This window comes from Chamaea fasciata, unplaced genomic scaffold (genome assembly GCF_029207755.1).
Source record: "Chamaea fasciata isolate MVZ Bird 193981 ecotype frontalis unplaced genomic scaffold, bChaFas1.0.hap1 SCAF_10, whole genome shotgun sequence".
NCBI lineage: Eukaryota > Metazoa > Chordata > Aves > Passeriformes > Sylviidae > Chamaea > Chamaea fasciata.
Genome location: NW_027094095.1, coordinates 13148728 through 13162527, shown reverse-complemented (window position 1 = coordinate 13162527; position 13800 = coordinate 13148728). Strand labels below are relative to the sequence as shown.

The window sequence follows — 13800 nt, the reverse complement described above, 5'->3', positions numbered from 1 at the left end:
GGCAGAGTCAGAAAAACATTTTGCCAGTCAGGAAGATGTATTTCATCCAAAATGCCCCACAATTTCAAATTTGGAAATAAAACAAATCCAAAGTAGAGCAGAATTGAGGATTTTACTGCAGGTTGACTGTTCAGATGTGTAGGAATGTTAAGGGATTCTTTTTCTTGTGATATTTACCCAGACATGTCTTTGAGAGGGGCCGGAGTTACAATGTCTCCCTAATAGTCTCCTCTACACAGTGTCCGTAGAGCTTTGCTTTTATTCCATCTTTTTTCTTTCTAATCTCAGAAAAGAGATCCTGCAATTAATTTAACATGTCCATTTCTAGAAGAGGTGTTAGGATGAAGTTGATACAAATTTGTTTCATAAAAATGTTTGAAACCAGAAGCCCCTGTGTGGTTTTCTATTGCAATCCAAATATGTAAAGTAGGTGAAGGATAGATATAGACATTCAAATTAACCAAGGATTGTGTTTTTTCATGCCTGTCTTAAAAGAAACTAAAGGAAAACATGAGAAAAATTGTGAATTATATTTCAAATTTTTCAATTTGTAAATTTCAAAGAAATACGGTTTATTTCCTGGAAGAAGCGCTAATGACACAAATGGAATCCCTGTACCACACTGAAAATTCCCATCACTGTCAGCACCCATGTAGTCAATAAAATGCCTATTCTCTTTCAAGAATGTCAGCAATTCTTTCCTTTCCCAGTTTAGTGCATGCCAGTCTGATGCTGGTACAATACAACTCAGGAGAAGATGCTAAAGGGTAGTACAGTAAGAAGAGGTGCTCCATAAAGAGACTGATATATGGAATCCTACATTTTTAAGGATTTTGCTTCAGAATATGATTGTTAATAAAGAAAATGAGAAAAACAGCCCTTTCTTTGGTGTCCACACCCTGCTTCCCCAAACAGAAATGCCATTGTGACCAGTGCCAAAACACTCAATATACAGCTCATTTACAGCTCACCTTTGGACCTTGTCTTCCTGGATATCCTGGCAGTCCGGGTACACCAAGCTTACCCTGAAATGAGAAGGCAGTGTTAAATTTTACTTTATCCACTGTTAAACTTTACTGTATCCTCCTTTGCAGTTCAGCAAGCTTCTATACAAAATAATTTTTCCACAACATAGAGTGATGATACTCCATGGAATATAATATTAAATTAAATCAATTTCTCATTTTTATAATTAATCACCACTGGGCTTAGTGCCTGAAACTGAAACAAAAATCCCACTCCAATGCATGAATCCAGAGAAACTAATACCTCAAAGGTTTTTTTTCTTCCATGAAGTGCCATGCAGTTCTATGTGGTTGAGGTCATTAAAAAATAATTATTCTCTAAAAAATCAGGGTGTTAATAGGTTTAAGTGAGAAGACATTATTTTTAATTTATACTTTGTAATGGCTGACTTTCATGAATAGGCATTTGAAGAATCAGTTCTTTTCCTGAATAGTTCTAAACCGAGACTATGATAAATTATACCCCACAGATTATTTGCTGACAATGGATTTGTCAACAACCATTACCAACTTGCTATGCTCAGAAAAGACTGATCAGCACTGACATCAACCATTCCCAGAAAAGAAATACAGTACCCTACTCCATTGAGTTGGTCTCTTTAGACCTCTAGAGGATGAGTGATGGTTTGCCACTTTCAAAGGCAAGGGAAGGCAGTTTCAGACTTTGAAAGATGGGAACTCTGGGGAAAAATTTCCCTAGGTTCTAGAATACCAGGTTCTGGAGAAGATCTAAGTGGAAAAGATGACTGTAAAGTATCCTATGGTACTCTGCAGTAAGCACAGATAACGCAAAATAGGAAAGAGAGACTTGCATGGAGAAGGAAATTTTCCCCAAAATGTCTATTGGTAAAAAATACAGCACATAAATAAATATGTTGAGTATTATCCCATTCATGTAAGCACATGTGTCTGGTGAGACATTATTGGGAAAAAATTTTTACATTTAAGAAACTACTCATAATGCTGCCTGTTATTTGCCACCCTGAAACAAGCCACATGCATTGCAATGATTTAAATGTTTTGCAGCATGACAGCACATCAAACTCTTGCCAGATTCAGTGAAAGTTTTGTCTCTGATTTTTTGAGCCAGTAAGTCAAGTTGCCTAGGTTGTGAGTGTGAATAAAGATTTTTTTATTATGAGCTCATTTCTGATACGCTCCTAATTTTTTTGGCACCCTACTTGGGATTTCATTAACCAAGCAAATCCAGCTTTAGACCTACTTGGGAAATAGAGTTTTCTTATGGAATCAGATGCACACAGAGAACAAGAACTACTGCAGTAATTTCACTACTTTCCTTCCAAGAATAGTACATTTGCATTAAATACATCATAAGAATTACAAGGGAGCAAAACATTTATATCTGCTCTTACAGACTTTCCAAATATTGTGGAAAGATCTAAAAGTTCACAGTCATTATTCCAGTTTTTGCACTAAAATAAATATCACAGGAATAACACCAAAATATTCCTCTCTGACCCATTCCATTCTGTCCAAGTATCCACAGAATACCCACAAAAGATGTGTGTCTTCCAGTGGGCAAGAAAAGCTGTAAACATTTGTAGAAAAGGGAAAACTGTGGGTCTAAAATTACAAGGCCAGCTAATAGTGTTATTAACACCAACTTTTTTTTTCAAATATCTTCTGATATCTAGGGCTTCAGATTCTTGACTTGTATACTGGGAGAGTCCCAAATATGTCACAGTGAAGAAGAAACGGTTGAAAACCTATATTCATAGGGAGTAATTTGAATAAGAACTGAAAATAACTCAAATTTGAATTTAAAAACTACCAACTATTAGAAAAAAAGGTTTGGTTTGTTTTGATTTGGTTTATGCACCCCCTATTTTTTTTTCAAGAGAGAACTAGAATAGAAGCTATAGTTCACCAAAAAATTTAAAGGGAAATATATTCATCAGCATCTTCTCATTTAAGTGATATACATTTACATATATATAGCATATACATTTTTGAACCATCATTTTTATGTTGTTTTATATCATCATACAGCTCCAGTTATTTATATTACCACTGATGAAACCACCTTTCCTTTCTGACAGTACCCACACACACATTTCTCAGCCTCCTTTCCATCCTTTATACCAAACTCAAATGGTTTTTGTTGAAGCCAGGATTCTACAGAGATTGTACCCTGTGCTTGATCTCTCTTTTTTCACCATCCTTTCATTAGACCTCCCTCTTAACAACCCTTTTCCCTTTTGCCAAACCTATTTGGGATTTTTATTCAGGAAAAGTTTTCCATTTAAAAAAAATTCCAAGTCACCATTTGTTGTAATGTGACTCAATATTAATTCACTCTTCAGCGCACCTTTATCCTCCTTTGTGCCCAGCTATTTTATTTGTGCTGTTTTCCACAGTTGGCATGCACTGTATGTGATGTGGGATAAGAATGGAGTTGCCTTATGTACTGGTGGAGTACTACAATGCCTTTTTGTATACTTACAGGACAAGAATTCCCAATCCTTGATCAAATGGGAACTCTGGTGGCCTGTTGCAGTAGTGTCACAAAAAGATTTAGCAGACCTGAAGGCTTGTTTTTCAGTGATGGAGATTATGTTATGAGGCAATGGCCTGTTTATGTTGATTTCTGGCTACTGACCTTTTCCCCAGCTGGACCAGCAGCACCTGGGTCCCCAGATGGACCTGCTCGACCTTTTGGACCTTCTGGGCCATCTTCTCCTCGTGGACCTGGCTGACCAATTTCTCCCTAAAATACAACAATGGTCTTCATGCATATATTGGAAAGATTACCTACAATTACTTGAAAATAAATCTGCAGTAAATCTAAACAGAGAATAGAATCATACAGTATTTTGGGTTGGAAGGAACCTTTAAAGGTCATCCAGGCTTTCTGCAGTGCAGAGGGGCATCTGCAAATAGATCAGGTTGCTGTAAGCCCTGTTCAGTTTCCTATTAGGAAAATACAACTACTTCTGTTCATTATACAAATGCAAATATATAAAAATTAGACAATGAATATCACTTTCAGTGTGTTAGAGCCTAGTTGTCTTGTTTGAAGACAGCTGCATTTGGTAACTGTAATCTTAATTTTTGAGATGGCATCCTGGCAGTCCATAGAAAGAAAATTGTCTTTATCTAAGTACTTATGTGGCTACCACCTTCACAGTTATTTATGCATACAGACTACAGATACAGGCAGAAGCCTCTTATGAAAAGCTTTTTTACAACCTTCACAACACTTCCTATGAAAGGAAGTAATTGCTCACTGAACTTCATAAACAGCATTTTGGCAGAGATATATGCAAAATGCTGGGTTGGAATGGAAATCCTAGATAGATTTATCCTAGATAACTTTTCCTCAGGCAAATACTGGAGATCTTGGAATCTGGAAAAGGAGCTTCCCTAGGAAGAAGCTCAGTGAAAAGGATATTCAAGACCGACATTCTCTTCCTCTTTATGATTGTGCCATTTTTGATTCACAAGAACCATATCTCTGGATCGGATTTGTGCATGCACAGGGAATAGAAATATTTTTAAATACTAGCCCATATTTTATTTTTACTTTAAGTACTTTTGTCCACTTCAGTGTTCTTTTCAAAACAATAGCATTTAAACTTTTAAGAATATTTGGGCTATGAATAAATGCTTACCCGGTCACCTTTAAGACCCATGTCACCTTTAAATCCTGGAAAACCATCTTCACCCTAAAAAAGGCAGAAATGCATTTAAAGACTTAGTAATATAGAGCAACTTTCTTTTTCCTACAAAAAAAGGTAAGAAAATAAATTTGCAACAGATTAAAATAACCTGTGTAGATCAAGTGGGAACTTCAGAAAATCTAATCTGACTGCTACTGCTTTATAGAAAGAACACCAGTGCACTACACAAAATAATTTTAAGTTTGAAAATTCTTAATACCAGTTGTTCAAAAATCTATTTAAAGTAGAAACAATGCCATTATTCTGTTTTAATATGAATTGTCTTGCAAAGTCCTTTCTTAATTCCATTTTTGATTATCATTCTTTTTAATAGTCATCCATTCAATAAAATAAAAAAAATCGGTGACAAATAATTCAGCCTTATTCTTTTGATAGCAGAACTTTCCTCTTAAGTAGCTTTTCTTTTAATCTTGTGCCTTAATAAAATCATGAAAGGAATCAAAAGTTGACTGCTTGTAACATCTTAATAAATTGACACAAAACCCAAACATAATAATGCTTACAGCTTAAAAGAAGTAGTGATCACTATACAGCAGTCTGATATCCAGCCATGCTCAGCCCTGCCTACTCTCATTGGCTGAAGTGATTGAAAGAAAGTAGAAACACAATAAGCATTAAGACTGAATCCAAACAGAGGGGCAAAACAGGTGCACATTATTGCTATTTCTAATAAAAATCATTTATTTACTGCCTAACATGGGTTGGATTAAATGATCTTGAAGGTCTCCTCCAACCTACTAATAATAAAAAAATTCTGTGATCCTGTGTGACTCATCATAAAACTACTGTTCCAAAATCCAGGCAACAAAGATTCCATTTTCATCTGATGCTTAGTTGTAACATGGCAGCAAACGTCTTTATGATGAATAAAAACATAGTAAAATGTTTTACTATGATGCTATTAGTTTTTTATATGCTAAAGTAATACTGCTGACTTCAAATCTGAGAATCGGAGTAATATTTGGACTGTCAATAAAACCAGAAGAAAGTGACAATGTGCTCCACGTTACTGAAGAAAATACCAAAAGAAAGAAAGAAAGTTTTGTATTTAATCCTCATGTTCAAATAGAAGTTTGCTTTTTTCATTCCTGGGCTCACAAAAGTTTTATCTTCTCCCTGATCACCAAGTGAAATGGACTGCAGGGCTAAAGCCATTTTGAATTTAGAAGCAGTCGTAGAGTATGAAACAATAACCCTAGAAAGGGTGATAGAAGTAGATCTGCTTGTGGTAAACAACTCAAAATAGGCAAGGAGGCATCAAAAGTTAAAAAGAAAAATCCAACAAACCAAAACACAAAACAAAACAAAAACACACCCCCAAAAAACCCCCATCCACCAAAAAAAAAAAAAAAAAAAAACCAAAAAAACCCCCAAACCAAATGAAAAAAAAACCCCAAACCAAAACAAAAAAAACCCCCACAAAACAAATCAAACAAGTAAATATAGTTTTTGAATAAAATGTGTTAATGTAAAAAAACCCAAAAGAGGTGACACTATAATTAATTTCAAAAATATACTACAAACCAAAAGACTTTTAGACAAAAGTCTAAAAGCAGTTTTCCCATGCTTTCCATACGATGAAACAAAGTTTTATGTCGTCATCTTATATTGCATAAATTAAATTTTTAAGTTGGCTTTTCTTAAGATTTATAAAGAAATGAAAAAGGCAGTGTGAAGAATACATCAAAAAACTTCAGTTTTAAAAGGTGCTCAGTTACGGCCAATAATATGACCAGTAATCATTACATGCGAATTCTTAGCAAGGACTGACCATGTGCCAACTGCTGACCAAATGGCTGCCAAATGAACTGAAACTCTTCTTCAGTTTTCACAGTGAGATTCCAGATTTTGAAATCTGTAAGAAGCTGATTTTAATCTGTGTAGGAGGAGAGAGCTGAATGCTCTATTTCCTCCTCTGCTGATAACAAAAAATAAAATAGCTAGAGTTCTAGCCACATTTACTGGTCAGTATAGAGATAGGCTTCCTGGACAATTCCAGATCTGTGGGGGCTTCCCTAAATGATAAGGTTATTTATTTTGTTCTCTTGCAGTGCTTTCCCCCATGTAATGGCAGCTGAATAATTTCAGTTAAAAAAGGCCTGTGAACAAACCCCTAAAGCACTAAGAGAACAAACTATGCAATATCTTTGTGTGACTTTTGGAGGTATTCAGTAGAATTCACTCTCTTACTGCAACTGTGAGCTCAATTTTAGGAACACAGAAGTATTGGAGGCATTGTGCTAATCAGTATTCAGTGATATACAGATACATATACACACATATATGAAATGTATTTATATACAAGTCCTGTATTTTGTCCAAGCATGATATTAATCATCCAATAAGGCCCAAGAAAAAGCTGGGGTTTTGAACTGTCCAGTCTCCATGGATGTTATACACACTCTTTTTCAGCTTAGATTTAATGAGCAACTCTAAAATGAGCATGCAGTCTAGACAAACTGTGGCTTAGGAAGGCTTGAAAATGTACAGCAGCTCTTGGCACTGGAGGCAAGTTCTGAATCAGGGCTTTTTGGCAAGACTGTGTCTTCTGCTTTAGAAATATCTATAAATATCTATATACCTATATATATATATTAGCCAGCAGAGCCTCAAGAGTGGATTAGCCTGTGTGGTCAGGAGGTATGACTGATGGTCTGTTGTGTGTCTCTCATTTTGAGTGCTGAAGGAAGTGTGACTTTAAACCAACACTGGCTGCAGTTTCAGCCACCACAGACCATCAGAAGTCAGTCCAGATCCCAGTGGTTGGTGTTTGCTCCAGGGAGAGCTCTACACACAGAATTAATAGTATCAGGGGAAATAAGAGCTTTTTTCACATTCATATATATGGATCCGACTGGGGCAGTCCATCACTTCGGCAAAGCCAAAGGTCTGGGACAAAATACCTTGAGCCTAGTAAGCCATTGCCCAATGTACATAAAAAATACAGATCTATCTTATGGCTCTATCAAAACAGATAAAAACTACCCCTGTCACCACAAATCTCTCTGATGCACCAGCCTCTCCATATCCACTACAGTATCTACTGTATAATAAGGGAGGGGGTGTCTAACTCTTTACTCAAGGCCACTTTAGAGAGAAGTTACCTAAACTGGTGCAAAGAGGATTGAAAACATTCTAATAACTGAAGGTTTTATATGCACTTTGTACCAGCGTACAAAGTAAATATAAATAACCATGAAGGTCACTGATTTAGGCACTGGGCTCGGGATGTCTTTAGGGAAAGGCAGAAATAAATTCACTGCTGTGAGATAGAGCATACTGCAGTGAAGGAGACAGAAGAGGCTGCAGTGTAAAAAGGGAAAAGAATTAACTGCAGTCAGATTTACCTTTTCACCTTTGGATCCCTTGAGTCCACGGACACCATCAGCACCCTAAAGGAAGAATATAAGGAATTACCCACAAGTACATACATTCAAAAGGTGTGAGAGGAGGAATCCAATAACTGAATCTTACCTTTACACCACGAGGACCTGGATATCCAATTGGACCCTGAGGACCTGGAGGCCCCTAAAATATATTGAAGCACAGAACCTTTGTTTGTACAGGTTTTGGTTAGCAAGCAGTTCTCTTCAAAATCTAATCCTTATTCTTTCACTACAATGTATGAGACAGCAAAATAACACTGGGCTGCCTGTCACTAAGAAAAGTTAAGGCATTAAAAGCACCATGTTACTATAAATTATTAATAGAATTGTGAACTTGGATTTAACTTGTATATTTGGGAAGCATCTATGCATGATATAAATTATCTGAAACAATGGTGATTGTAAAAAGGAACAAACAATCAGAAACAAACAAAAATATGGCAGTTAGAAACCAGTGGTGTTTTATTGGTATAATTTACAGGCTAATTATGATGATGACACAAGTCAAAAATAGAGACCAAAATAATGGGCAGCTGAAAGACTAATGGTACTATCTATACTGACTGGTGCCTGGATTCCTTTAGTTACATTTTACTGAGTATTTTAAAGATGCTCTGCTTGGATCTATGTAATCTGATGGAGGGCCTAAAGAAACTGCGTTCTGTGAAGGGTGGAAGCCAGGAGCCCTGGAAACATGATACCTCTGTCGGAGGCTGAGCTGCTCTGCTGATTCTCCCGTCTCTGAGATGGACAGGTAACAAAATCTTTTACTAATGGGGACATTGATAGGGTCTTTTTCCTCTCTCCAATGTGTCTTTTCACAAAACCTTCGGACTGTTACCATCTCTGAGAAACTGAATTTTCTATCAAATTTGGCTGAAATTGATCAGTAAATTCAAAAGACACAAGAACTGGCAGATGGCCACGTGTTTGGACTTTCAAAGCATAAATGCTGTGTGTAAGCTTTATTTTCTTGAGAAATCAGGATAAAATTTACAAGTCTTTTACAGATTACAACACTTCTGACAAATATAATGTGCTGATGTCAGTGGTGCTGTACTCTCTGAAATGTCCCATTAATTCACTCTTCACGTCATCCAGAATACAACCTTTTAGTATTGCCCCTGAAAACTGAAACTGAATTCAGGTGCTATAAAGGGTACTATTCTGGATAAATAAAGGTCAATACTGAGTAAGCAGAACACTTTAAGGAGCTCCAAGGCCCTTTCAGGGCTTCATAAGGTAAAAGAAAATACTTTACTCTGACACTGAGTTGAAGACGACCTAAAAAATGCATGGTCTCTTTGCATGCACTTTTTATCGCTTCAAAAAAAGGAGATTCTGAAGAACATTTGTGAGTACTCCATACAAAGAACTGAAAACTCAAAATATCTGCAAGTTGTTTGTAAGAAATGTGTGCAACTTTTCATTGCCACTCAGCCAAGATGAGGTTTAATTTAAAAGAGTAATCTTTATCCTATTTACCATCTCCAATATTATATATATATATGTTTTTCTACCATCTCTAATATTTTTTTATATGTATGCTTATCTGTGAAAAGATGCTTTGAATGTGTCATGGGTTTTCTTAAATAGTTCTTGTAAGCAACAAATGTGTAATAAAGATGAAAAATTACCAAAAGTTTTCTTGAAATCTCTGTAAATAAATGGAAAAGTTTTAAAACTCACCAATGCACCTTTATCTCCAGACTGACCCTCTTTGCCAGGATGACCCTGTTTTAGAGAAATGTATCTGATTTGAAAAGTAATAATTTCTAAGGAGTGACATTTTATTATTAAAACACAATTATTTAAACATTTGAATTTCAGGACATTAATCAGATTTCTTCTGTATTAGAATGGACACACAAAATTTTGAGGAAAGGTTATATTTTACTTTCAATACTAATTTAATTAACATAAAAAAGGAAACACTGGACTAAAGTTACATTTTTGTCAATATTTTCAGGAATATGCTGACCAGTCCTTCTGTTTAGTTAATGTTTCAGCAGTAAGAGGCTTTTAATGCAAGAGGCTCTCACCTCTGATTTTGAAACAAGGGTGATTTATTTTGTAGCATGAAGACATTCCTAAAAATATTTTTAAAATTACAGAATTTATCAAAAGATTCAATAGAAGGTTGTTTTAATTTCAACATTCTATGTCTTTGTTCTAAACTGTGACTTGCTTTTTAAACAAAACGAATTTACATCTCAAACTTGGCTCTATATCACTGATGTTAATACTATAGCACTCAAAACATTAGCCAATCCACTGTTTGCCCTTCTTACAAAATTTGCACTTAAATTGCAAAACTTAAAGGCAAATTAATGAAGCTAAAGATTAACAGATAATTGTGACATGGCTGCAGGAGGGCACGGATCTGTGAGGGGACACAGCTGGGACACTGTTCCAAATTGACCAGGGGAATGTTCCATACCATATGAAGTCATACCCAGGGAAAGGAGGGAGGACATTCATACTCAGCTTCCCAGCAAGTGGCTGGCCATCTGCCCGCAGATTGGCAGTAGTGAATGAATCCCTTATTTTACTTTGCTTGTGTGCACATTTTTCCACTTATTAAGCTGTTGTTACTTCAGCCCAGGAGTTTTCTTGCTTTTGCCCTCGTGATTCTGTCCCCTACCCTGCTGTGGGAGGAGGGTGTCGGTGGGTGCTTGGCTGCTGACTGGGGTCAACCCAGCACAGCACACCTGTGCTAGCACCTGATTATCTTTTACAGCATTTTCTCCCTGCTTTGAAGGTTTAACAAGATGCAGATGACAAATAATGCCTGTGTTTGGAAATGAGCATTGTTTCCAGTATACAGGACTGGATAAGGGGAAACATTCAAATATTTAGACAATGATTCAAGATACAGGCACTCAGCTGGACTATCATTGCACACTTAACATTCTCCATTAAATTGGCGCTTTGGCAGGTAAAAGGCTAGATTGTGAGAGCCCTGGGAACAGTTCTGCACTTGCAATGTATTTGCAATGACCTTGTTAAACCTTGCTAAAAATCAGGCTTAAGAAATGCAGATTTCACCTAAAAGAAAAATGGTAAGGGACAATTGCATGGGGAGGGTAGACAAGATCTCAGAGGCTCTTAGTGGTATAAAAAAATGTTTTTGCAGCAAGAAAGCAAGTTCAGGGGCATGCCATTATGGCCAATGATTCCATTTAAGCTGAAAGCCTAAGCCATGCTGCTCAGCTGGTTACACTCTCTGCTCACATGAGCAATTGCAGCCTCAGAGTGAAACTGAATTCCTTGGCAATCACAAAGTTTGGCTTAGGTGTGTCCCAGTCTAGGCAACGCAAGAAGCACCTCAAACACATAATATGGACCTTAGGCCAGGAAGCTGAGAAAGATGAAGTCTGTTCCATGTTTCCTCAGAGAAAAGTGGTGAGCATTTTTACAGGTGATTTGCTCTGCCAGACTGACAAGGTAGGATACAGCGGAACAGTGTCTGGCCCTTTGTGTGTTAGTAGGTTATTTACGCATCCCTGAAGATGCTGCAGATGCATTTCATTTTCTGGGACCACATTTTAAAAGCCCACAGATGTTTCTAGCAGCTGCTTCAAAAATGTAATTCTCCTAGTCTGAACAGCTCAAATGATATAGGGATTTTAGATGAATTTTATAATGCTGTTGCCAACTAGGACTACCATTGCTTTTCCCCTCCTTTTTTTGTTTTAGTAACACAGGTATCCAGAATTATTTATCCCTTAGTAAAAGTAGTTAAACATTCAAAGGATTAAATATTTTTTACTTACAGGAGGCCCATCAGAACCGGGAAGGCCAGGAAGGCCAGGCTTGCCTTGTGGTCCCTAAATGCAGTGAACAGACACACATCTTAAAAACAACTGCAATCATAAGCCAGAATAACACTTTCATACCATATATAAGTACAAGGCCACTTCTGACAATCTTTAGCCTACAAAAATGATCCATAACTTTCAATGAGATGCTTGCCTGAGAATGCGCTTCAGGACTTACCCTATGAAAATGCACACACGTAACACGAGGTAGGGAAGAGTTTTCCAGTGTACAAAATTAAGTACTATTTAGAATTTCAGGAATAAAAGGATTCACCAATGAAAGTTATCAACAAGTTCAAGAGGCGAAGAATGCAGGGTACAGAACCCCAGAGTTCATAGCTGAAAGGCCTTTTTGAAAGCCTAGGAAATGCTAATATCATGGAACTTGTCCATTTTTCTAGAATAATACTTAAGCACACTGACAGGTAAAAAAGTATTAATTTCTCCATAAGAGCAGAGTACATAAAAAAAGAAAAAAAAAATCAAAGAATGAATTAAGCAGGAATTCAGCAAACATAAAATTAGCATAAATTCAATAGTGACATTTTTTAAATTAATAGAGGGCCAGTTTCAAGCCACAAGAAAATGTGCAAAGAGATGAGGAAAAAGCCACCAAAGGACACTACAGTATGCCAATTACACTGCAGAGTTATGCCATATTATAATCCTTGAATAAAGAACAGAATCAGACTTGAATAGGTAAAACTTCATTATGAAAAAGAGACTAAGAAAAACAATCTTTGCAGTTTGCTGTGAAATCAAGTAACATACAAGTACAAATTGTTTAATATTGTAGATGGGATTCCGAAGGTAATAGCAGAAAATTAATCCAAACTAACGGGAGGAAGTTGTGCTTGTGAAAAGGTGTATATGAGAGGAAAGCCATTGGCTACTCATTTACTTGACGATTTCAGGAAGATCTGATATTTAAATTTAGCTTACTATTCCATAAAAGATAGCGAAGCCTTCAAGCTCATAAACAAAGTGGCTCAGAACTGACTGTGAAATAACAAAATAATGCTGTAACTTACTTTTTCACCAGGAGGCCCAATAGGACCTTGAGGACCAGGAAGCCCCTGTTAGAAAGAAACCAGTGTGAGAGATCAGGGAGAACAATGTACATACATTCACCCTACTAAAGGTCCCTCATTAATCTGTTTAAACACACGGGCAAATATAAGTGGCTTTTTTTTCTTTTCACTTACAAGTTAGATCAGGAGTTTTGTGCGAGCCTTTTGCACAAGCCACTATTCTGGCAGTAGGTCTGTAACAAGATCCTATTCAGAACCCTCCTCCAGGTGTGGCCATTCCTGCTGCATTCCAGGAACACTGAATGAGTCATTTTTCTCCTGAATGAAAAATCCCTCTGAAAACTTACTTGAAAACTCTGCTCCCACTGCCCTCGGCACATTTGCAGCATTATTTATAAAATCCTTGAAGCTTTATCAGTTTCGCACATGAAAAGCTAACCTTTTAGTGATTTCCATCTATTAAACATTTGCTGCACGTTACATCATATTTCTTGAGAGTTCTTTTACACTTACTTGTGGGCCTGGAATTCCTTGCTGACCAGGAGGTCCTGGTTCCCCTTGAGGACCCTACCATGCAAAAAAATAGTAGGGCATTAGGTTTGCATTTCTGCACTACAGATCTTCATTGTCAGGACTAAAAGGAGTACAAACTCATCTTTGTTCCTCCCTCTTTAAAGTCTACCAGCAACTTTCTCTCCAGTATGAATTTTTTCATGCTAATGAATATCTTGACCTTTTCTTTAATAGAGAATAACAGCCCACACATAGGACCTAAGCACTGGAGTCCATGGTGCTAAAGGAGTCTGAGAGAAAGCATGGTCAGGCCTTTTGGCTGG

General features: G+C 36.8%; 1 protein-coding gene across 1 annotated transcript in view; it reads right to left on the bottom strand.

Annotated features, from left to right (window-relative positions):
- Positions 1–13800, bottom strand: part of COL11A1 (collagen type XI alpha 1 chain) — a 133536-nt gene that overhangs the window by 54029 nt on the left and 65707 nt on the right. Inside the window, exons 24-32 of the mRNA XM_066192346.1 lie at positions 13478–13531; positions 12965–13009; positions 11889–11942; positions 9802–9846; positions 8201–8254; positions 8074–8118; positions 4658–4711; positions 3646–3753; positions 972–1025 (exon numbers count right to left, since the gene is read on the bottom strand). Of these exons, the coding sequence (XP_066048443.1) occupies positions 972–1025; positions 3646–3753; positions 4658–4711; positions 8074–8118; positions 8201–8254; positions 9802–9846; positions 11889–11942; positions 12965–13009; positions 13478–13531 (513 nt within the window). The remainder of the gene's footprint in view (positions 1–971; positions 1026–3645; positions 3754–4657; positions 4712–8073; positions 8119–8200; positions 8255–9801; positions 9847–11888; positions 11943–12964; positions 13010–13477; positions 13532–13800) is intronic.